This window comes from Dipodomys merriami, unplaced genomic scaffold (assembly GCF_024711535.1).
Source record: "Dipodomys merriami isolate MVZ:Mamm:240054 unplaced genomic scaffold, mDipMer1.0.p SCAF_365, whole genome shotgun sequence".
Lineage (NCBI taxonomy): Eukaryota > Metazoa > Chordata > Mammalia > Rodentia > Heteromyidae > Dipodomys > Dipodomys merriami.
Genome location: NW_027205215.1, coordinates 754,226 through 779,948, shown reverse-complemented (window position 1 = coordinate 779,948; position 25,723 = coordinate 754,226). Strand labels below are relative to the sequence as shown.

The window sequence follows — 25,723 nt, the reverse complement described above, 5'->3', positions numbered from 1 at the left end:
GTATCTTAAGAATGATTTTTCACTAAGAATTTTATGCATTCCTAGGCAAAATTGAAGAGGTAGTTCTTGAAGCTAGAACTATTGAGAGAACCACAAATCCTTATAGGAAGGATGAGAAGTCAATCAATGGATTGCCAAATATCACAGTAGAAATTAAAGAACATATTCAGGTATTGGGATGCACTTATTTCTATTGTTTAACATTTTAAGGACATTAAAATTATTTGTTGAATGAGTTGTTTTATATAATTTTTCCAAGCTGAATGAAAGTAAAATTGTTAAACAAGCTGGAGTTGCTACAAAAGGACCCAATGAATATATTCAAGAAATAGAATTTGAAAATTTATCTCCAGGAAGTGTTATTATATTCAGGTATGTTCATTAGAGTACACACTATTGACCTTACTTATATTTAAAATAGTTTTTATAGCCTTTTCATTTTGAGTACGTTGCTCCTAAAAATTAACTTTTTTTTATTCACATTATTCAGAGTTAGCCTTGATCCACATGCCCAAGTTGCGGTTGGAATTCTTCGAAATCATCTGACACAGTTCAGTCCTCACTTTAAATCTGGGAGCCTGGCTGTTGACAACTCAGATCCTATACTAAAAATCCCTTTTGCTTCGTAAGTGTACCTTATTCTGTAGAGATTTATTGTGTTAGTGGCTGGCCTGACTTAACTGATTTTAAATAGCTTCCATAGCCTTGCTGCTTACTCAGTGGATGGTCCAAGGATCAGCAGTGTCAGCACCCGCTGCTGGGGACATTTGTTTACTATTGCTTTCTCATTTGTGCCCATGTGTGCTTTGTCATGTTATATTCATGTAGATACACACACACAAACACACACACACGTATGCACTTCATTTTTCTGAACTAGGTTTTCTCCTTTTGTTTTTGTGTATAAAACAGGTAAAACTTCAGTATTTACTCAGTTGTCTTTATGTTCTAATTCTTAGTATTGCCTCTAAATTAACCTTGGCTGAGCTAAACCAGATACTTTATCGATGTGAGTCAGAAGAACAAGAAGATGGTGGAGGCTGTTACGATATACCAAACTGGTCACCGCTTAAGTATGCAGGCCTCCAAGGTAAGCCGTTATAAAGTGGTTAAACAAGTTGTGTCTTTTTTATAGAAGTAAGAGTATGAGCTTAGAGCATAACACCTGGGTTTACACTATGACTTTGCCCCTTATTCATTGTCTTTTGGAACATAACACCTCTAAAGCCCAATTTCTGCTTCAACAAAATGTGCCTAATAGCTGGGTGAGTTGGTACACATCTCTGATCTCAGCACACAGGAGGCTAAGGTAGGAAGAGGCCACACTGATCTACATAGCAAGACGCTGTCTCAAAAAACAGTAATAATAAAATTGAATAATATTATATAACTAGAAGACTATATGAGGATTAAATGAGATCATTCACATAAAACACTAAAAACAGGATGTGGCACAAAGTACTCAGTAATAAGTATTAACCTAGAATTGTGGTTTCTATGTCTTTCCTTCAGGTCATTTATGCTTCTTAAATATATATTAATCTTGATTAATATTTCTTGACTCGGTTTATCCTGTAATCAAATACAGAACTTGCCCAGAAGAGCTCCAAATGGGAATGGGTTGTAAATATAACACATTTTTCTTTTTTATCTGATTGGAATTTTTTATTACATGTTTGATTCATACTCTAAAGAGAATGGATAGCAAGATATTATGTATTTAGTAAGATGGGCTAATTAACTAAGTATTTGCTATCAGTTTAATCCAGCTGGTTGTTACGATTTTCTTATTTTCCATAGAACCTGTATTCTTGGTTCTGTGTTTTCCCAGTGCCTCCTTTTCATAATAATTTCCTTATTCTCCCACTGGTACCTAGTTCACTTCTGTGCCACTATAACCTTATTTGCCCTGAGAATATGGTCCCTTATTTGAGGAATTAGTGTGTGTGTGTGTGTGTGTGTGTGTGTGTGTGTGTGTGTGTGTGTGTGTGTGTGTGTGTGTGTGTGTGTGTGTGTGTGTGTGTGTGTGTGTGTGTGTGTGTGTGTGAGAGAGAGAGAGAGAGAGAGTATGGGGGTGGTGCATGTGTTAAGAAATAGGTGTTGAGTAGGAGAGACACTTGAACTAATAGGCACAGGAAGGAACTTCCTGAACAGAGTCCCAGGGTCACAACAAATTGGAGAGAGACTCGACAAATGGGACTACCTTAAAATAAAAAGCTTCTGCACAGATAAAGCTATCGCAACCAAGCTAGAAAGACAACCAACTAATTGGGAAAAAATATTTACCAGCAATATATCAGACAAGGGGTTAACATCCTGTATATACAGGGAACTCAAGAAACTAATCCCTCCCAAACCTAACAAACCAATTACTAAATGGGCAAGGGAACTAAAGAGGGACTTCTCAAATGAAGAAATAAAAATGGCAAAGAAACACATGAGGAAATGTTCATCATCCCTGGTGGTGAAGGAAATGCAAATAAAGACAACCCTGAGATACCACCTTACCCCAGTCAGAATGTCCCACATCCACAAATCAGCCAACGACAAATGCTGGAGGGGATGTGGAGAACGAGGAACGCTATTACACTGCTGGTGGGAATGTACACTCATACAACCACTTTGGAAAGCAGTCTGGAGGGTCCTTAGAAAGCTAAAGATTGACCTCCCTTACGACCCAGTCATACCACTTCTAGGCATCTACCCTGAACAACAGGAACCAATATACAAGGACACGTGCACCTCCATGTTTATTGCAGCACTGTTCACAATAGCTAGGATATGGAAACAACCTAGATGCCCCACCACAGATGAATGGATCCAAAAATTGTGGTATCTATACACAATGGAATATTATGCAGCCATTAGAAATGACAAAATAATGGCATTTGCAGGGAAATGGATGGAGCTAGAAGGAATCATGTTGAGCGAGGTAAGCCAAGAACGAAGAGACAAACAGTACATGGTCTCCCTGATAAGCGGATGATAAATCCAAAATGTTAGGTGATATGACAAAACTAACAGGACTTAAGAAACAAAGAACTCCCACTCATCTGGTTGAACCACTACTAAATATCCCCATGCTGCTGATCACGTGTATGGTATATAACATATGAACACCGTTATATATTACAGACTGTGATAGACAATTTGCTCCAGGAAAGTTAGAATGAACGTGTGACTTTAAATGAGCATCATTATTCCACAATACTGTGAATTTCCGGAAATTAAGTAATCACTTAATCACAATCAAAAAAAAAAAAAAAAGAACCTTGGGGAAGGGAGGGAGGGAGGGGATGGTAGGGAGAAAACAATGGAGGGGGTAACAATGTTCAAGAGGAAGTGTACTCATTACCCCACTCATGTAACTGTAACCCTCTGTATAGAATCTTTACAATAAAAAAATTAAAAAAAAAAAAAAAAAAAAAAAAAAGAAATAGGTGTTACCACCAGACTCGTTGTGTTACACTGACTAGCTGAAGAACTGTGGAGTAGAGAGTTAGATTCTGCATGTCAGTGTTTCTTCTGGAAAGTGGAGATCGTGTAAATGCCTGCAGTGGGGTCTATGCATAGGTTTAGAGTTAATTCTTATAAGTTAGACTTAGTTCAAGGTAAGGACTTGGAAAGCCTTCGATATAAAATTCCACTGCACAGATTGTTCCTTGAGAAAGTAGAGTGTATGTTTGTTTCTTTCCGTACTTATGTTTTTAAGATACCAGAGTTTGCTAGGTGGGTCTTCTACTCCTTCAGTGACATGTCTCCTCCTCGCCCCAGTCCTTCTTACTTTACTTAATTTTCTGATAGTATCTCACACATTTTTTTGCTCTGGTCAGCCTGGGCTGTGATCCTCCTACATAGCTAAGATGACAGGCGAGAACCATCACACCCAGCTTTTTATTGAGATGAATTTTCATGGACTTATTATCCAGGCTGGATTTGAACCAAAGTCTTCCAAGTCTCTGCCTCCTGGGTAACTGGAATTGCACATGACTTTCCATACCCAGCAGATTTATCTTTTTCATTATTGTTGTTGCTATTTTCTGTAGCTTTTATCCCTCTTAGAAAACCAAGCACATACAAAACAGGAGTGAACTTTTCTGAGACTTTTTATACTTAGAAAATTTTGGATTTTATTCCTAAAAATATTTTTGTTGTATAGGCCGGGCGCTGGTGGCTCACGCCTGTAATCCTAGCTACTCAGGAGGCTGAGATCTGAGGATCGCGGTTCAAAGCCAGCCCGGGCAGGAGAGACCGTGAGACTCCTATCTCCAATAAACCACCAGAAAACCGGAAGTGGCGCTGTAGCTCAAGTGGTAGAGCGCTTGCCTTGAGCTGAAGAGCTGAAGGACAGAGCCCAGGCCCAGAGTTCAAGCCCCACGACCGACAAAAAAAATATATATATATTTTTGTTGTAATGCAAAATACTTTGTGCATGAGTTATAAAGAAGCATCTATGTTACAAGTTTTAATCAAATATTTTACTATGCTTTTGCTCTAAACTATTGAACTCCTACTACTTGATTTACTATATCACACTTTTGTAATACCTTTTTTAAATTGATTTTTGTCTTATAAAGTGACCATGCTTACCTTTTCTAAATACAATTACTCTCATCTTATTTGCTTCTTACTTTACAAGCAATCCCTCTTCCATCTAATAGTTGTTTTGTTATCGTTGTTGATTTTGTACTGGTACTGGGGCTTGAACTCGGGGCTTAGCACTTTCTCAGCTTTTTTTTTTTTTTGGTCAGTCATTGGGCTTGAACTTTGGTCTTGGGCGCTGTCCCTGCACTCTTCAGCTTAAGGTGAGCACTCTGCTGTTTGAGCCACGTGCCACTTCCGGTTTTCTAATGCTTTTATTGGAGATAAGAGTCTCACAGACTTTCCTGCCTGGGCTGGCTTTGAACCGCAGTCCTCAGATCTCAGCCTCCTGAGTAGCTAGGATGATAGGCATGAGCCACCAGCACCAGGCTTTCTTAGCTTTTTTGCTTAGGGCTGATATTATACTACTTGAGCAACTTCAGCTTTTTATTCCATAATTGAAGATGAGTCTGTGGATTTGTCTACCTCAATCCTCTGATCTCAGCCTCAATAGCTAGGATTATAGATGTGAGCCACCTATAAAGCATCCGGCTACCTTTAACAGCTTAACAGTTTCAGCAACACATTGGATATTTCTAACACAATTAATAGCATCCTAAAACAAAATCAAACCTGATCTCTCTCCTAAGCAACATTCCATTTCCTCCTTCCCCGCTTCTTGTAATACTCCATATTCTGTTAGATTTCCTCAGTAATCAGAAGTTATGCTGTGTAGACACTTTCTCAAATTCTCTTTTGCAGACCATCTCTTCTTTCTATAGTTACCATCCTATCCAGCTAACTAGCTTTCCAATCTCTTCTTACCCCCACACAAATCATTGCCCTTGGTCTCTGTCAGATGTTTCTGAAACACTGCCTCCGTCATGCTATTCCTTAGTCAGTGTGCTGCCAGCATTTCCTGAGCAATGTTCATCTTCCTTGAAAGTGCTAGGACATGCGTAGAACAGTGTTTTATACTATCTTGTTGCCTAGTCTGTTTATAAAGTTTATTTCCAAGGGAAGATGAAAAGGGGAAAAAGCTATATCTTAAATGTATTCATTTTTAACTTCTGAAAACTTGACAGTAAAATCCATCAAATTCTAACCAAATGAATTTAGTGCAAAGGACACAGTAAAGGCAGAATAATTTTTTGTGCCACTATCAGGGGATTAACTCAAGGCTTTGTCCTCTTGTTTGGCTGTTTTTTCCCTCAAGGATGGCGCTCTAACACTCGAGCTATACCTCCCTTTTAGCTTTTTGCTGGTTATTTGGAAATAAAGAGTCTCACAGATTTTCGGTCTGGGCTGGTTTTGAACTTTAGATTTCAGTCTCCAAAGGAGCTATGATTATAGGCATGAGCCACCAGTGCCTGGCTCAAATTTTATTTTTTGTCAGTCGTGGGGCTTGAACTCTGGGCCTGAGCGCTGTCCCTCAGCTCTTCAGCTCAAGGCGAGAGCTCTACCACTTGAGCCACAGCGCCACTTCCGGCTTTCTGGTAGTTAATTGGAGATAAGAGTTTCATGGTCTTTTCTGCCCGAGCTGGCTTTGAACCACGATCCTCAGATCTTAGTCTCCTGAGTAGCTAGGATTACAGGTGTGAGCCACCGGTGCCCGGCTTCAAAATATTTTTAAAGTTAGAAATCATTGTATTGTTGAGTGAAATAAGTACAGTTCTTATATCATTTAAATGACAGAATCCACTGTGTAGTCATAGGAATTCTAATACTTCTGATTAAGAACTTAGCCTAATCATTAGATGCCTAATACTGCGCTTTGATACTTTGATTAAATCCAAGTGTTTCCTGTTATGTTTCAAACATAACAGCTTCTTCTTTCCAAAGCTGGCTTTGTTCTTATATCACATTGGATTTCCAGTTCTATGATTTTCTTAAATCTGCCTGAATAGTACTGAGTCTACCATGTCTTAACATCAATACATACAGGCATCTCTGTTTTTCTTCTTGAAGTCAGGACAGGTGTATTTGAATAAGCGTACCAGAAGTTCTGACTCTGGGAAAGCTCTGGCTCCTGTGGCAGTAGTCACCATCCGTTGTCTTGGTATCCTGTTCTATTCTGTACCACCTTTACCTGCCACCACCCTAAGCACCATTGTGGGCTTCCTTTATGTCTTCCCCTCTGTGTACCTCAAATCATTCAAGTCTAGGGAGCATTTCAGCTCTGCTAGTAATGTAGAAATGTCTGAATTTTCAGGATTAATGTCCGTATTGGCAGAAATAAGACCAAAGAATGACTTGGGGCATCCTTTCTGTGATAATTTGCGATCTGGAGATTGGATGATTGACTATGTCAGTGGCCGGCTTGTTTCTCGATCAGGAAATATTGCTGAGGTAAAGTAAAGCTCTATTATATCACTATTATATATAATATTTACATGTGTTCTTGAGCTGTTTTCTTCCCTTCATTATCTTTAAATTCTAATAAATGGAAATCTTGTTAATTGATATCTGGATAGCAAAGTTACATGTTTAGATTTACCTCTTCACATATACTTAGTTTATAAACACAGCAAATTAACCTTTTAAATTGTTTTTATAACAGGTTGGTAAATGGTTACAGGCTATGTTCTTCTACCTGAAGCAGATCCCACGATACCTCATCCCATGTTACTTTGATGCTATTTTAATTGGTGCATATACCACTCTTCTAGATACAGCATGGAAGCAGATGTCAAGGTATAGACAACAGAGCTCTGGTAATAGAAATGTTTGTTTTTTTTTTTTTTGTCAGTCATGGGGCTTGAACTCTGAGCCTGGGCGCTGTCCCTCAGCTCTTCAGCTCAAGGCGAGCGCTCTACCACTTGAGCTACAGTGCCACTTCCGGTTTTCTGGTGGTTTATTGGAGATAGGAGTCTCACGGTCTCTCCTGCCTGGGCTGGCTTTGAACCGAGATCCTCAGATCTCAGTCTCCTGAGTAGCTAGGATTACAGGCGTGAGCCACCAGCGCCCGGCTGGTAATAGAAATGTTTGTGTAGTAGCTATCTGCAGAGTCACTTGATACATGGGTGTAAAAAACTAAAACATAGCTAGGTGCCAGTGGCTTTAATGCTTCCTACAAAAGAGGCTGAAATCTGAGAACTGAGGTTCAAAGCCAGTTTAGCTGACAAATTTATGATATTTATTTATTTATTTATTTATTTAGGTTGGTCATGGGGCTTGAACTCTGGGCCTGGGCACAGTCCGTCAGCTCTTCAGCTCAAGGCTAGTGCTCTACCACTTTGAGCCACAGCACCACTTCCAGTTTGGCTAATTTGAGATAAGAGTCTCATGGACTTTCCTGCCCAGGCTGGCTTTGAACCATGATTCTCAGATCTTGGCCTTCTGAGTAGCTAGGAGTAGCTGGTGGTGTGAGCCACCAGTTCCCAGCAAATTTATGAGATTTTTATTTCCAATTAACAAGCAAAAAGTTGGAAGTAGAGATAAGGCTCAAGTGGTAGAGTACCAGCCATGAACAAATAAGCCTAAGGAGAGTAAAAAGTCTAGAGTACAACAATACCAGCACAAATTTAAAAAAAAAAAAAAGGAAGAAAAGATCAAAACTAAAGGAATTGTCATAGACTCAGAGCTGAAGAAGTTTTTAAATAGTAAGTTTATTAGTACCTTTTAGTCTGTAGTCTATAGTATATCAAAGCAAATTCAGATACTAAAAATCTTTTCTATAAACCCACTAAAATGGTATTTTATATTATTTGGTTTTATCTATTCAGTATAGTTGAATGTTGATATTTTTAGAATATATAGTTTTTCATCACCTAAAAGAAAAAATACTCTGCTATTATTATAAATTAAATTTGCTTTTAGTGGTAAGATTCTGTAAAATAATATGACAAACTGAAGTGTACCCACGGGAGCTACCAAATTAACTTGGACATCATTTCAGGGGGAAAAAAGACCTACCATTTGTTTCACAGTAGACCATGAACTTCAATAGCTAACTAAAATAAAGGGTGGCCAGGTGCCAGTGGCTCACACCTATAATCCTAGCTAGTCATGTGGCTGAAATCTGAAAATCACAGTTTGACGCCAGCCTGAGCATATGAGACTGTTATCTCCAATTAACCAGCAAAAAAAAAGAAAAAACAGAAGTAGAGCTGTGACTCAAGTAGTATAGTATCAGTCTTGAGCAAAAAAAGCTGAGACAGTTTCCCAAGTTCAAGCCCCAATACTGACAATAAATAAATAAATAAAAAGTGATATGAAAGCAGGTTTGAAATCTAACTAAATTCAACATTTTAAATCATAGTATCAGTTACCCACATTTGTATAGGAAAATCACATGATGGGAAGAAAACCCAGTGAAATAAGACTGCTAAAATATTTGGTATTTCTGCATCTGTTTAAACTGTTCACTATTTGTTGCAGCTTTGTTCAGAACGGCTCAACCTTTGTGAAGCACCTTTCCCTGGGGTCTGTGCAAATGTGTGGAGTGGGGAGATTCCCCTCCCTGCCCCTCCTCTCACCCTCCCTTGTGGATGTGCCATACAGGCTGAACCAGATCACCAGAGAGAAGGAGCAGTGCTGTGCTTCCTTGGCCGCAGGTAAGGCGTCTTAGAGAGGGCAAAACATGCAAGTCCATAGTGTTCAAGAAGGAAAACCCATGAGAAATGATTGGGTCTTTTAAATTCATCATCTTATCGGCGATTTTTGTTTTATTTCTTAGTAAGGTTTCATAGGAGCTCACGTGTAAAAATATTAACCATACTTACTATTTATTTATAACTATACACCAAGCATTTATGTGTTGTTGGATTGTGGCTGGGTAAACCTTTCTTCTACAAGTGTCTGTTTTCCAATTGTATTTATTCTTCAGTGTTTAAAAAGAAACCCAACTTTGCAATTACCAAGAGTCACAAATTCAAATAAGCAAAGTCCACTGAAGGACAGGCTTTTCTTTTTAATAATTTCCATCAAACTTCTAGAAAGTACTTAGTATTTCAGGCCATTGAACTTTAGAACTCTCCAAACTAAACTGAAATACATAAAACCATAGGAGAGAAGTAATTCTACCATCTGTGTGTCTATTGCATTACATATTGGCTCTGTTAGTGAAATTTCTTTAACTGTACATCTGCTCAGATCAGATGAAATGCTTATGATACCCAACAACTGAAATAGAAATTGCCATTTTATTTAGGACAATTGTAAAAAATTATTAAATATGTCAGGCAAGAAACATATCAGTAAGTACAAGTAGAATCAGTAAGTAGAAACAAATTCTAATACTTGCTTCCAGCAACCTGATGGGGTCTTTTGCCTGATCCATACTGGCAAAAAATAGAGCTATACTCAAACTCACAAATAGGTTCTTGAGGGAGCTTATCTTAAGACACTGAAAATGGCTTTCTGTGGTAATATTACTACAAAACAATTTTAATTGTAAACTTTTACAATAATTGACAACTTCAACTATGTGTGACTGATAAGTTTTAAACTCTTAAAGGTCAAAAAGGTTGGGCTGGGAAGGTGGCTCAGTGGTAGAGCGCTTGCTTTGCATGCATGAGGCCCTGGGTTCGATTCCTCAGCACCACATAAGCAAAAAGAAAAAAGCCGGAAGTGGCGCTGTGGCTCAAGTGGTAGAGTGCTAGCCTTGACCAGAAGAGCTGAGGGACAGCATCCAGGTCCAGAGTTCAGACCCCACGACCGGACCCAAAAATAAAAGGTGATATAAACATTTTCTTGTAGCTGGGCACTGGTGGCTCATACCTGTAATCCTAGCTACTCAGGAGCTGAGATCTGAGGATTGCGGTTCAGAGGGCAGGAAAGTCCATGAAACTCTTATCTCCAATAAACCACCAGAAAACCGGAAGTGGCACTGTAGCCCAAGTGGTAGAGCACTAGCCTTGAGCTAAAGAGCTGAGGGACAGCGCTCAGGCCCAGAGACTGGACCCCCAAAAAAACCAAACAAACAAAAAAAAAAACACGAACAAACAAAAAACATTTTCTTGTATCAGTGCCAGAGATTTTTATAGCTTTTTTTCTTTGTAAGAGGTTGGGGACATGATCTTTCTAGGTTACCCAGAATGGCCTCAAGCTTATGATCCTTTTGCCTTTGCCTCTTGAGTGCTGATATTATAGACATGCACCACCATGTTCACTTACCTTTTTACCTTTCTTGTTCGTGTATGACCATCCTGGAGTTTGAACTCAGGGCTTAGGCTCTGTCCCTGAGTTTTTTTTGTTCAAGGCTAGTGTTCTTCCACTTAAATCACAGCTCGTTTTTGTGTAACTAATTTGTCAATAAGACTTCCCTGCTGGGGTAGCTTGGAACCACCGTCTTCAGATCTCAGCCTCCTGAGTAATTAGTATTACAGACGTGAGTGGACAGAAGCTTTTCCTTTTTTTCGTTTTTTGTTCCAGTCTTGGGGCTTGAACTCAGGGCCTGGGCACTGTCCCTGAGCCTCTTTTGCTCAAGGCTAGCACGCTACCTCTTCAGCCACAGCACCACTTCCATCTTTCTCTGAGTAGTTTCTTGGAGATAATAATCTCATGGACTTTTCTGCCTAGGCTGGCTTTGAACTATGATCCTCAGATCTCAGCCTCCTGAGTAGCTAGGATTGCAGGTATGAGCCACCAGTACCCAGGTAGTTTTTACTTCTTAACAAAAAAACTGTGGATATTTCAGACATGCCAGTTCAGACTCATTCTTGAGTCTGTATACATGTCACATACAAGATGTTAAAGCACTGGAAAATCTCTATGACACAAGTGCTGTGGGTAACCATTGTCACTGTCATAATCATCTTCAGCCATCTATATAATATGTCACCCATATATAAATAATACCCAGCATGTTTGAGGAAATTGTGTACCAATCATTTTGAGTACATTGTAGAAAAAATGTCTAATGCTGCCTCTAATTCTTTTCCTTCATTCTTTATTTTTTCTTTTGTTCTTTTTTCTTCAGTACTGGAGTTTGAACTTGGCCTCATGCTTGCTAGGCCGGCACTCTACTACTTTAGCAATGCTTCCAGTACTATGTTTTTCTGGTTACCTTGCAAATGAAAATCTAACAAACTTTTCTACCTGGGCTGGTTTCAAACCACAATACATCAAATCTCAGCCACCTGTTCAGCTAGGATTACAGTCACCAGTACCTGGCTAATTCTGATCTTTCTAAATAGAAGAAATGAATGTCTAATCCCCAAGAAAGTAAAAATCAAAAACAAAAAAAAAACAAAAACAAAACAACCAGAAACTTCATTGTGAAGTACTTGTAAGAATTGCCAGATTTTTCTTCTTAGTCAGGTTCTTTCATGTTTCAATTTATCCCCTAGCCTTTAGTCTTTTATTTCATTTACTCAACAAATATTTATAGGAATATATGCCACCTATAATTTTCAGTAATAATTTCAGTTCTAATTTTCAGTGTGGTGAAAAAGCAAATAAGTTTTCTGCCATCCTAGGACTAACTTTCTACTGGGGAGATAGGAGATATGGTCCTTGAATAAATAAGAAACAAAGAAATTTCAGATATAATTTTGACATACACTGCAATCATCAATGAAAACAGGATGAAGAATCTCACTGATGCTGCATATAGGCACAGAGGTAGACATGTCATAATGAGATTTCCCCCCTCCCATATAACTAGTGTATGCTAAAACTTTCCATGAAGCCAGGTACCAGTGGCTCATGCCTGTATCCCTAGCTACTCAGGAGACTGAGCTAAGAGGATCATGGTTCAAAGCTAGTCTGGGCAGGAAAGTCCGTGAGACTCTTACCTCCAATTAAGCACTAAAAAATCCAGAAGTGGAAGTATTGTTCAAGTGGTAAAGCACTAAATCTTGGGGAGAGGGGGGAAGTGCAAGGAAAGCACCCAAGCCCTGAATTAAAGCCCCAGGACCCGCACACACACAAAAAAGCTTTTCCATGAAACTATAATACTTTAAACAATCATTCACAAGATCTGCATATATCTATATCTATTTACATAGATATAGATATAGATATTTTGTATGAAGTATATAGCACTATAAGTTTTGTAGTAAATTTTGGATGAAGAATAATGGATCTGTAAACACATTTTGCTAAGTGTGTCCTCCAGGTAATGGTTCCATCTAATGTGTATCATTTCCTTAACATCAAGGGAGAATCTTGTAGAGTATATAATTTATAGTACAGTGTTAGATTATATGTTAATATTTATTTATTTATTTATTTATTTATTTATTTATTTTGTCAGGCCCAGTAACTCTGGGTCTGGGTGCTGCCCCTCAGCTCTTCAGCTCAAGGCTAGCACTCTACCACTTGAACCACAGCACCACTTCTAGTTTTTTGGTAGTTTATTGGTAGTTTATTGGAGATAAGAGTCTCATGAACATTCCTGCCCTGGTTGGCTTTGAACCGTGATTCTCAGATCTCAGCCTCCAGAGTAGCTAGGATTACATGTGTAAGCCACCAGCGCCTGGCATATGTTAAAATTTGAGCTCTGATTTTTTTTAAGCTTTTAATTTATTAAAAGAAAATTGTTCCCTATTTGAGAACACATTCAAATGGATTCAGTTGGGAATCCCTGTGTTTGTGGTTCCTGGGGCTGGAGGTTTAGTCCAGTGCTAATGCTTGTTTTGCTTTGGTTCTTAACCTTCAAGAATCTCACGAGACTGCACAACCTCACTCCACAAAAGTTGACATAAATGTAGAAATATACTCCATAGGTAATTTTAGAGCATTGGCAGACCTCTTGTCACTTACCCAGGTTAGTGTTGTGAGGTACTGTAGTTCATAGTTTGGCTGTATTATTATGATTGATATATTATTGCTTTGTCATCTTTTCTGTTAGGCTTACCTCATTTTTCTTCTGGTCTTTTCCGCTGCTGGGGCAGGGATACATTCATTGCACTTAGAGGTCTACTGCTTGTTACTGGACGCCATTTAGAGGCCAGGTAAGACTTTCTGTAAAGGTTGCAATGCAGATTTATAAATCAGGGCTTTCTGCATGTTTGTCCAATGTCCCTTTTTATCCATTTGTTCCCAGCATTTCAGTGGTATGTTCTGCATACATTTAAATTTTTTCCTCTCTCATCTGTTTATTGAATAGGATTGACTCTTCCATTGAGTCTCTTTACTCAATGGAAGAAAAAGTTACTAAGTTCTAATCTTCCATATTGCAGATCAAGTTATCTTTATCATTTGTTAATTTGTTCCAATAAATTAAATTTTGTAAACCATTTTATGCTCTTAGAATGAAAAGTCAATGATACCTTCATCTCAAAAAACAAACTATATGTGGTGGTCCATTCTTATATTTTTACCTACACAGGAGATGTAGATAGACTCACTATGGTCCTAGGCCTGCCCTGAGTAGTAGTACAAGACCCTATCTGAAAAATAAAAAGCAAAATTAGGAATGTGGTTCAACTGTGAGAACACACACTCAGCAAGCCCAAGGCTCTGAATTCAAACCCTAGTACAGAAAAAAAATAATAAATTAAGTGCTTGTTCTGTAATATGACTTTACAAAACAGATAAAGAAGTGAGGGCAAATGAGAAAATGCACTTAAAACATAGTCACCAAAAGTGATCATTTTTGCCTTTTTTATTTTTAGTATTTGTTTTCATTTCAAATGACCTACTTACCTGGCTGTTTTAGGAACATCATTTTAGCATTTGCTGGTACCTTGCGGCACGGTCTCATACCCAATCTCCTCGGTGAAGGAACTTACGCCAGGTACAATTGCCGGGACGCTGTGTGGTGGTGGCTACAGTGCATCCAGGACTACTGCAAAATGGTTCCCAATGGAGTCAACATCCTCAAGTGCCCTGTGTCCAGAATGTATCCCAGTGACGACTCTGCTCCTCTGCCTGCTGGCGCATTTGTAAGTAATGTGTGTGTGTGTGTGTGTGTGTGTGTGTGCACCAGTACTGGGGCCTGGACACTGTTACTTAGCTTTTTTTGCTCAAGGCTGGCGCTCTACCACTTGATCCACACCTCAACTTCTGGCTTTTTGGTGATTCTTGGAGATGAGACTCTCAGGGACTTTCCTGCCTGGGTTGGCTCTGAACCATAGTCCTCAGCTATAGCTAGGATTACAAGTGTGAGTCACTAGCACCCATCTCAAATATAACTTTTGTTGTTGTTGTTGAACCTAAAATATAAGTTAGAATCCAAATCTTAGGAAATATTCCAATTACCGCTATTTATTTAGAATCTACTAGTATTAGGAGAGGTTGAGTGGAAGTGGGGATATGTACAGAAATGTCATTGCAGAAAGACATAGAAGTATTACGTGGTCTTATTAAAGGGAAGTAGAGAGCTAGAAGTGGGTCTCAGGGAGCACTTCCGAAAGTAGCCAAATTATTCCTTCTCTGAACTTAAAAGGTGAGTAGGATTTCAAGAGAGATGGGGAATTGTGGGTGCTCATTACAAAGTCTAAGAATGGTAAGCGCCTGTCTGGTGTGTATGAGACCTTGGGCTCCATCCCCAGCTTGACACACACAGGATGACAGAAATAGTAAATCTCATTCATTGAGGCAATTGAGGCTCAGTCTAGTGTGAGCAGTGGTAAGAAACTATGGAATGGGGTAGAGAGACAGTTGTGAGGGCCTCGGCCCCCAGTACAGGGCATTCTGAACATTTCATAGATGTGGGAGCAATTCTTTGTCCACTCAGAGATAACATGGGGGCTACTTCTGATCTGCTCTCATCATTTGTTGCACATGTGCCATAGTATGGGTCAAAGCTACTTCCAGCCTAGAATAGGTTGTTTTTCCCGTGATGAAGTACTCAGACACTTGTTCAAAACTATTTCTGTTAATACTCTGTTGTCAACTGACCTTTTTTAGTTTGGTGACTGTAGGCTTACTTTATACAGCACACTGGTATTTAGATAGTTACATTGTTTTCCTGAAGTTTGTTAGTAATAATATTCTTTAGCTTTTGGGGGGGGGTCCAGTCGTGGGGCCTGAACTCTGGGTCTGGGCCCTGTCCCTCAGCTCTTCAGCTCAAGGCTAGCGCTCTACCACTTGAGCTACAGTGCCACTTCCGGCTTTTTTCTTATGTGGTGCTGAGGAATCGAACCCAGGGCCTCAGGTATGCAAGGCAAGCGCTCTACCACTGAGCCACCTTCCCAGCCCCTATTCTTTAGCATTTTAAAGGTGCTTCATAGTTGTTGTTTTTATTATTTCTAAAAGAATTTTTACATGATAGTCTTGTTGAGAGGTTTCCAAATGGAATATAATGAATAGCTCTAAACATTTTACTTCTAATGTGCTTTGTCTTATTTTTAAAATATAGTTATATATGTCCTGAATATTACATTCATTATTTATATGGGTAAAAAAGTTATTTATGTACTCCTTACATTCACTATAGAATATTTTCCTTATTTATGATGTGCTGGTACTAGGGCTTGAACTCAGAGCCTCATATTCTCTTTTGCTTTTTTTTAACTGAAGGCTAGCACTCTACTATTTGAGCCATAGCTTCATTTCTGGCATTTTGCTGGCTAGAGATAATGGTTTCACCAACCTTACTGAATGGGCTGGCTTTGAACTGCAATCCTCAGATCTCAGGCCCCTGAGTAGTTAAGATTACAGCCCATGAACTACCAGCACTTGGCTCTTTTTTATTATTATTATTATTTTGGCTAGTTCTAAGGTTTAAACTTAGCACCTCTTGCTCTTACTCAGCTTTTTTGCTCACCTCTGACAAACTGCCAGAGCCACACCTCCAGCCTGGCTTTTATGGCTAATTGGACATTTAACCTCACAGACTTTTCAGCCTTGGTTGGCCCTGAAATATAATCCTCCAGATCTCAGCCTCCTGAGCAGCTGTGATTACAGGCCTGAGCCACTAGCTCCTGGCTAGTGGTAGGATATTTTCTAGATTTGTGGTAGAGCCCCATTTTGAGGATGCAACTTTTACACCAATTTATTGCTACTACCTAACATAGATTAGGTAAATAAATTATAAATATTAGGCAAATAATAAATGTGATTTTATATATATATATAACCTATATTACTTACTTTTTTTTTTTTTGTCGGTCTTGGTACTTGAACGCTGGGCCTGGGTGCTATATCTCATCTCTTCAGCTCAAGGCTAGTGCTCTACCACTTGAGCCACAGCACCACTTCCAGTTTTCTGGTGGTTTATTGGAGATAAATCTCACAGACTTTCTTGCCTGGCTGGCTTTGAACCTTGATCCTCAAATCTCAGCCTCCTGAGTAGCTAGGATTACAGGCATGAGCCACGGGCACCCAGCTATATTACTTATACATTTATATATATATATATGTATATATATATACATATATATAACATATATTATTATGTAAGTAAGAACAGCTATGTCAATTTAAAATGGAGGTTCTGGATGATGTATTAGATATATTACTATGTATTATGCTAATAGAAACTATATGTGCTTACTAGATTCCTTTACATATATCTACAGAATTACAAATGATTTAGTAATCACTGACCTGAATAAACTAGGAATGTCAAATACTCACATGTCAACTGTAACCTTTGAGGTATAGGAAATGCTTTTTTCTTTTTTTTTCTCCCATCCCCATCAGTCCCTAATCTCTCTTCCCATTGCTTAGTTGAGGCTCTTGGGGAGGACATGTCCTTTGTAATGGAGGTAACACCCTCTGTCTGCAACAGGACCAACCGCTGTGTGAAGTCATACAGGAAGCCATGCAGAGGCACATGCAGGGCATTCAGTTCCGGGAGAGGAATGCTGGGCCGCAGATAGATCGAAACATGAAGGACGAAGGTAATCACTCACTAACATCTAGATTCACTTGTGTGATAAAAGTAAACCTTGCAATTGGTCGTTAACTTTGCAAATATTTGCAGGCAAACCTCCAGATCTAATGATGAGAAATATTACTTCTTGAGCTCACCATGGTTTTTAGTTTCCAGAGGAAAGATAAAATTTGATTTCTGTGTGTAGTGTAGAGTGTGTGGGGGGGGGGGGGGGAGAGGGGGGGGGAATACTGAGCTTGAACCAGGGTCTTGTGTTTAATAGGTAGGCCATCTATCCATGAGCTACACCTGCCGTCCTTTTGTGTACTTGTTTTTTGTTTTTTTGCATTTTTTTGGTGCCAATGCTAGAGCTTGAACTTAGGTCTTAGGTGCTATCCCTGAGTTTTTTCATTCTACCACTTGAGCCATACCTCTTTTTTTGGCTTTTTGGTAGTTTTTGGACATAAGAGTCTCACAAATTTTTCTGTCCAGGCTGACTTTGAATGTTGATCTTCAGATCTCAGCCTCCTGAGTAGCTAGGATTACAGGCATGAGCCACTGGCACCCATCTGATTCATTTCTTTTTGAAAGCAGTTTAGGAATATATTTTATTAGAAAGATTTATGAATATATAAATAGGAAAGCAGGCACATGCTACCATGTCTAGCTTCTGGTTGAGAAGGGTACTTGCAAACTTCTGTCCATGCTGGCTTCAAACCATAATCCTCCTTAAGTCATGATCATGATGCTTTGAAAAAATGCTTCTGAAAATATTATTATGTGAAAAGACTAGAGGGAAATACATGAGTATTGTTTTTGTAATAGGATTATAAGCTTTTATCATCTCTATATTGATATAAGAAGGTGTTTTTTAGCATATAGTAACAAGCTTTTGAATAATTTATTGTGGCTGCTCCAAACTCACTAACTCATTAGCTAATATTGATATATACTTAGCTTAATTCTTTCTTAATTCTGTGTTCTGCTGAATTATGTTGTATACAATTAAATTAAAAATTGTTCATTTAAGCCAGGCGCCGGTGGCTCACACCTGTAATCCTAGCTACTCAGGAGGCTGAGATCTGAGGATCTCGGTTCAAAGCCAGCCCGGGCAGAAAACTCCGTGAAACTCTTATCTCCAATAAACCACCAGAAAACCGGAAGTGATGATGTAGCTCAAGTGGTAGAGCACTAGCCTTGAGCTGAAGAGCTGAGGGACAGCGCCCAGGCCCAGAGTACAAGCTACATGACCAACCAAAAAAAAAAAAAATGGTTCATTTATTTTGTGTAGTGGTAACACAATTATTAGCCCAAATCACCTGATAACAATCACATACTATTCTCCCCTTCACTAAGAGAAATCAACAGATTTTATATTTAAAGAACATTTCTTGTGATTTCTCTGAATTATTTTAGTTTAATTAACTTTTTAACATTTTAACTTCACAGAAAGTAAGATTTCTTTTAACTTTGAACCTAGCACTGAGTTTAAACAGGTATTAATATTTTCTTCAGATCTTCCTGTTTTACCTTGAAAAGAAAGAAACCATATCAGATATATTCAAAGTTTCATTTATTTTCTCTCTTTCCTCTCTAGAATTAATGATTATCCCATATTAGGGTGTGCTATTTCCTTGTATGCTTGCATATGTTAAGGAGTTGTGAATGTGTATATATATGTATATATATATATATAAATCATATGTGATATTCTTTATGTAGTATACATTCAGTGCTGTAATACATACTTTAAGTTTTAAATGAAACTTGTTAAAATTTTACATGAAACTTGCACTAGACATACAAAAATATATATGTTAGTATCATCTATATTATATACTTTTACAGAAAATCTCCTTACTAGTGTAACTTTTTGTACCCTGTTTATTCAATTACTTTATCTTGGGAACTTATCCATTTTGATAGGTGTAAATTCAGTCATTGATTTTAAATGATACAGTTTCCCATTGTATAAACAAAATCTAGCCACTCCTCTGCTGAGTGATGGTTTATGTATTTGCTAATATAATCACTGTTATAATCAAAGTCCTGATAAACATTTCCATGTGCACCTGGTTAAGGAGAGAGAAATGAAATTTCTATGAGGTTGGATATGCATATCTTAAACTTTTGAAGTAATATGAAATTTATCTTCAGAGTAATTGTCCTAGTTTATTCCTTTAAATTTTTAGATGTTTTAAATACTTATGTCCACATGCTATTTATACTGTATAATTGTTCTCAATATCTTATTTTATAAATGTTCTATTTTGCTCTTTGAGGCTTTAATATAACTGCTGGGATTGACGAAGAAACGGGGTTTGTTTATGGAGGAAATCGCTTGAATTGTGGCACATGGATGGATAAAATGGGAGAAAGTGACAGAGCTAGAAACAGAGGAATCCCGGCCACACCAAGGTAGTGTTGTTTACACTGCTATGTGATTGTGCTTTTTTGAGCTCAGGGCCTTAGTTTTTTTCCCTAAAGGCTGGCACTCTCCCACTTGAGTCATAGCTCTCTACTCCTAGCCTTTGTAAGGTTAATTAAAAATAAGAGTCTTACAAACTTTTCTGCCCTGGCTGGCTTCAAACCACAATCTCAGATCTCAGCCTCCTGGCTTGTTTATGCCCTTTTAATCTACCATTTCCTTTTTTAAAGACATGCCTGTTAAATCTTTTGCTTTTCTAACCAAATAAAGGAAATTCAGAATTCCATCAAATTCAGTCCTCCCATTTTATCAATCGGAATCTCTCTCCTCCTTCTGCCCTTCCTCTTCTACTCACCCCTTCCTCTTCCTTTGTGGAAGCACACAATCTCCTTAGAGTAAGTCAGTCATGTCAAAGAGCTATCTCCTCTCCTTTGGAAACTTTCATGGTGTTTTGATGTGCATCCCTGCAAACCTCACTAAGGAAAACTTTCATGTTTGATTCGCACGTGGTTAAGACATTTTCTGAATCTAGACTGCTTTCAGTGTAACTATTTCATTATGCCATCTATTGCAAACATAGAAGTAACCAGTTGTCCATCTTTCAGGAAACTTTTTCACTTCCTGAACTTTGCTTTTTTTCTCTCTAATTTTTTTTCCTTTATCCTATAATTTTCCACTTAATCAGTTTTCTTTCTTTTGATTTATACAGACTTATATAGATTATTTCCTAAATATTGCTCCTGATACTATATAAAATTGAGAATCTGTTTTCTAATCCAAGATTTTATCTTCCATCAGAACTGTACCAAAACTAATCAAATAGCTCATCTTGAACTGGATACTCAGAGAGTGCACTTGCTTAGCCTGTGGCCTTGGGTTTAATTGCTAGCGCAAGAAAAAAAGAGATAAAAGAAAGTTTCTGTCTTTACTTGCTTACAAATTCTTTAAAAATCCTATTTGTTTGTATTGTCTTGTATTGTCTTTCAGTAGTTGTACAAAAGGATTTCAATCCAACAGGTCAATTTATGAATGCAATGCATCTTGATTAATGTCACCCCTTCCATCATTCTCCACTCCATGTCTTCCAACTCAGGCCAACATTATTAGATCTTATATTTTCTTTTTACTTTCCTTGGAAATGATTATTTATAAATATGTTACAAGGGGCTAGAAATGTGGCTCAGGGGTACAGCACTTGCCTTGCATGCATGAGGTCCTGGGTTCGATTCCTCAGCACCACATAAGCAAAAAGGAAAAAAAGCTGGAAGTGGTGCTGTGGCTCAAGTGGTAGAGCACTATCCTTGAGCTGAAGAACTGAGAAACAGCACCCAGGCCCAGAGTTCAGGCCCCATGACTGGACCCCCCCCCCAAAAAAAAAAGTTACAAAAATAATGGCAAAATAGTAAAAGGACGTTTCTCATGATATAATACAAATTCCTAATAAAATGAGAACTTTTTTTGTACATAGTTGTACATTAGTCATAATATTAAATATAACATTACTCATAGCATTAGTTGATTAATATAATTAATTTTGTTAATGTTATAATTTTTATTTTAAAAATTAATGTTATTAGTCATGATTAGTCATATTAGTTAAAATTTTTCTTGTTTGGGGATCTTTACTTGGAGTGGTGATTGGTTGATTGAGTGTTTTTAGTGTTAGAGCCCAAACCCAGGGCCTTTTACATGTTAGGTTAGTCCTGTACCAGTGAGCCACCCATACATTGCTAGGCTATTTCTCAAATGCTCTTTTAAATAGTGTTTAAATGAATCCAACTTAGAAAAATGAAGTTTATTTTTAATTTAGAGATGGGTCTGCTGTGGAAATCGTCGGCCTGTGTAAATCTACCGTCCGTTGGTTGCTGGAATTATCCAGAAAGAATATTTTCCCTTATCATGAAGTCAGAATAAAAAGACATGGTAAGCTGTTCATTTTGTTTACCAAGAAATTTCTAATGTACTGTGCTTATTTTCACCAGTATAATTACCATTTGACTCAGTTAACTATTTACTCAAGAGGAAATAAAAATCATCAGTTTCCTAGTGTGGAAATTTTAACAAACCTGGTTACAAACCATACTCTGTGTGTGCATGTGTGCACACACACACCAATGCCAGTACTAGACCTTAAACTTAGTGCCTGGGTACTGTTCTCTGAGCTCTACCACTTGAGCCACAACTCTACTTTCAGATATGAGTCTCACAGACTTTGCTGCCAAGGCTGGTTTCAAAACATGATCATCAGAGCTCAGCCTCCTTGAGTAGCTAGGATTACAGATATGATATGAACCACCAGCACTTGACAACCACACTTTTTTTTTTTTTCCTGGTTGTGCAGCCTGATCTCTGGGCCTGGGCACTGTCCCTCAACTCTTCATCTCAAAGCTAGCACTCTACCACTTGAGCCACAGCACCACTTCCGGCTTTTTCTGACTATATGGTGCTAAGGAATCGAACCTAGGGCCTCATGCATGCAAGGCAAGCGCTCTACCACTGAGCCACCTTCCCTGCCCCCACACACTTTTTTTTTTTTTTTTTGTAGGTCATGGGGCTTGAACTCTGGGCCTGAGCGCTGTCTCTGAGCTCTTCAGCTCAAGGTGAGTGCTCTACTACTTAAGCCACAGCGCCACTTCCAGTTTTCTGGGTTCTGGTGATTAATTGGAGATAAGAGTCTCACGGACTTTCCTGCCCAGGCTGGCTTAGAACCATAATCCTTAGATCTCAACCTCCTGAGTAGCTAGGATTATAGGCATGAGCCACTGGTACCTAGCAACCACACACTTTTTATAGTACCTTTGAACTCAGATAAGAAAATCTACCTAGTTATTATTTCCATGTTGTGCTATTTTTTTTTCAGTTACAGAGCAGAGTATATGCACACTTTTGAAGTCTTCACATGTTTTTCTAGAATACTGCTGTCCAGTATAGCTACATACATAGTATGAAATTTTCTAGTATTCACATTTGGAAAAAGTAAAAAGAAACAGATGGAATTAATTATAAGATCTTTAACTTAATGTAGGTAAAATACTGTTCGATGTCTAATCAATGCAAAATTATTGCATGAAAATTATTTTCATTCTTTTTTGGGATGTATAAATCTTTGAAATCCTATGAATATGTTTCATGCATAGCACATCTCAATTTAGACCAGTCAGAAAGATCTTTAAAAAACAGTCAGATGAATGTGGCTTAGTGGTAGAGTGCTTACCTAGCATGCATGAAGCCCTGGGTTTGATTCCTCAGTACCACATACACAGAAAAAGCCAGAAGTGGCACTGTCTCTCAAGTGGTGGAGTGCTAGCCTTGGTCAAAAGAAGCTCAAGGACAGTGCGCAGGCCCTAAGTTTAAGTCCCAGGCCTGGCAAAAAAAAAAAGTAGACATCTATCTTTTCCTCCTAGAAGATAAAAATAAGTAAACTAAATATGACTAGATGCTTGAAATGCTTTAAATATCTAAAACTATGTCATTCATCCTTTTCCAGGGAAATTTACAGCAGTCTCCTATGATGAATGGAACAGAAAAATACAAAACAACTTTGAAAAGCTGTTTCATGTTTCAGAAGACCCATCAGACCCTAATGAGAAGCACCCGAACCTAGTTCACAAGCGTGGCATATACAAAGACAGCTACGGTGCATCAAGCCCCTGGTGTGACTACCAGCTCAGGCCAAATTTCACCATAGCCATGGTCGTGGTCAGTGATTTCCCCATTATTTTCAAACCTCAAGCATGGTGGTGATCACATTTTCCCTATTTGTTTTCAAGTTCATTTAGCTGAAAAAGCATATTCCTTACTAGTTTTATATAGTCTTCTGACCACTATTTGGAAAGCTCTTAACTAGTGAACCAGCCATGTGTAGTTTAAACTCACATTCTTTGTTGTATTGTTCTACTTAGTTTTATCTACTGAAAAATTCACAATTCTATTTTTTAAATAGCATTAAGATCAACTATAAGCTATAAGGGTACTAAAATCATGGTTTATATTTGTCTAAGCCTGCTTAGGTATTTCTGCTTTGGCAAAAGGTGACTTGGCCTGGTGTAGTAGTACTTGCCTGCAATCCCAGCTACTCAGGCCAGGTATTCATGTGTCTTGGACAAGAGGATTATGATCTGAAGCCTGGGCAAAGACCCAATCTGAAAAACAAACCTAAAACAAAGGGTTTAGGGTGTAGTTCAAGTGGTAGAATGTTTCCTTAGCAAACTCAAGGCCCTCAGTTCAGACTTCAGTACTGCTTAGCACTGATGGCTCACACCTATAATCCTAGCTACTTAGGAAGCTGAAATCTGGATCATGGTTTGAAGCTAATAAACTACTCAGAAAAGGCCAGAAGTGGCACTATGGCTCAAGTGGTAGAATGCTATTTGCTCTTTGCTTGAGCAAAGAGAAGCTCAGAGACAGTGCCTAGGCCCAGACTTCAAGCCTCAAAGGAAAAAAAAAATCTTCAGTATTGCAAAAAGAAAAAAAAAATTACTAAATGTAATACAGAATGGAATACTTAAAGATACACAAAGCAGCTTTGTGCAGTTGCATTTGACTTCAGTTAGTCATTGAAATTGACATAGACTTCTCTCTCTTCCTTGTGCAAAAAAATCACAAGTAATGTTACTCATGCTATTAGAGGACAAGTTTTTCTGTATTTTCATATGACCCTAGAACTAAAAGAAATGGATTCAGATATACTTATGGAAACTCTGATAAATCTTGTAAAAGAATCAATTAGATAGGAGTGAGTTTTGCCTTCCTTGTAGCTTCCTTTGGGATCTAGTGTTCAATCTGGAAGTTTGGAGGGGTCATGGTCACCTCCATATGCTTTCACCTCCCTGTCAGACCCCAGGGATTGAACCTGAGTGTCTGTGCAAATTATGACCCACACTGCATTGTCAAATAAGTTGTATTATATAAGTGAGAGCTAATTCTTCTGTGATATTAAAATGTTTGCGTATTTAATTTGACCTCCTTTAGGCCCCTGAACTCTTCACTACAGAAAAAGCATGGAAAGCTTTGGAGATTGCAGAAAAAAAATTGCTTGGTCCCCTTGGCATGAAAACTTTAGATCCAGAGTAAGTTGGAACAGTAGTATTAAGAATGTTGTTGGTATTGTATCTAAACACAGACTGTTGTATCTGAAAACACAAACTTCAGCCATTTACCTTTTCTTACCAAGAACATCTCTGAAATTACATTCAAACTGAGTTTGTGAAAATGTGTTTGGTGTCTTCGTTGAGCATCAGGGCTAAAATGCTTATCCTATATTCACTCATCAATTAAAGAGTTTTCAGTTTATAAAACTAATATGCCAGGCTAGGAAGGTGGCTCATTGGTAGAGTGCTTGCCTTGTATCCATGAGGCCCTGAGTTCAATTCCTCAGCACCACAAAAGCAGAAAAAGCTGGAAGTGGTGCTGTGGCTCAAGTGGTAGAGAGCTAGCCTTAGCTAAAGAGCTGAGGGACAGCGCCCAGGCCCAGAGTTCAGGCTCCATGACCCACATCAAAAAAAAAAAAAAAAGCTTAATATGCAATGAATATTTCTTTTTTTTTTTGTTTTTTAGTCCGGTCATGGGGCCTGAACTCTGGGCCTGGGAGCTGTCCCTCAGCTCTTCAACTCAAGGCTAGCGCTCTACCATTTGAGCCACAGCGCCACTTCTGGCTTTTTTCTTATGTGGTGCTGAGGAATCGAACCCAGGGCCTCAGGCATGCAAGGCAAGCGCTCTACCACTGAGCCACCTTCCCAGCCCTGCCATGAATATTTCTTAATGCTTTTTTTTCTGTGTGTGCCAGTACTATGAACTGAGGTCATAGGTGTTATCCCTTAGCTTTTTCACGCCCGTGGCTCATGCCTAACTAGTCAACAGGCTGAGATATGAGGATTACAGTTTGAAGCCAGTCTGGGCAGGTAAAGTCAGTGAGATTCTTTATCTCCAGTTAGTCAACAAAAAAAGCTGGAAGTAGAGGTGTGGCTCAGCTGCCTTGAATGAAGAAGCTAAGGGACAGTGCCCAG

General features: G+C 38.5%; 1 protein-coding gene across 4 annotated transcripts in view; it reads left to right on the top strand.

The window, feature by feature from the left end:
* Positions 1-25,723, top strand: part of LOC138804455 (glycogen debranching enzyme) — a 71,248-nt gene that overhangs the window by 37,005 nt on the left and 8,520 nt on the right. For 3 of the 4 annotated variants that reach the window (XM_069988720.1, XM_069988721.1, XM_069988722.1), the window contains exons 18-31: positions 46-170; positions 260-372; positions 491-625; positions 960-1,090; positions 6,794-6,930; positions 7,142-7,275; positions 8,962-9,137; positions 13,379-13,481; positions 14,189-14,414; positions 17,207-17,318; positions 19,573-19,708; positions 21,529-21,641; positions 23,206-23,417; positions 24,690-24,787. In XM_069988720.1, the coding sequence (XP_069844821.1) occupies positions 46-170; positions 260-372; positions 491-625; positions 960-1,090; positions 6,794-6,930; positions 7,142-7,275; positions 8,962-9,137; positions 13,379-13,481; positions 14,189-14,414; positions 17,207-17,318; positions 19,573-19,708; positions 21,529-21,641; positions 23,206-23,417; positions 24,690-24,787 (1,951 nt within the window). Of the gene's footprint in view, positions 1-45; positions 171-259; positions 373-490; positions 626-959; positions 1,091-6,793; positions 6,931-7,141; positions 7,276-8,961; positions 9,138-13,378; positions 13,482-14,188; positions 14,415-17,206; positions 17,319-19,572; positions 19,709-21,528; positions 21,642-22,263; positions 22,319-23,205; positions 23,418-24,689; positions 24,788-25,723 lie in introns of those variants that run through there. The other variant, XM_069988723.1, reaches the window with a different exon arrangement.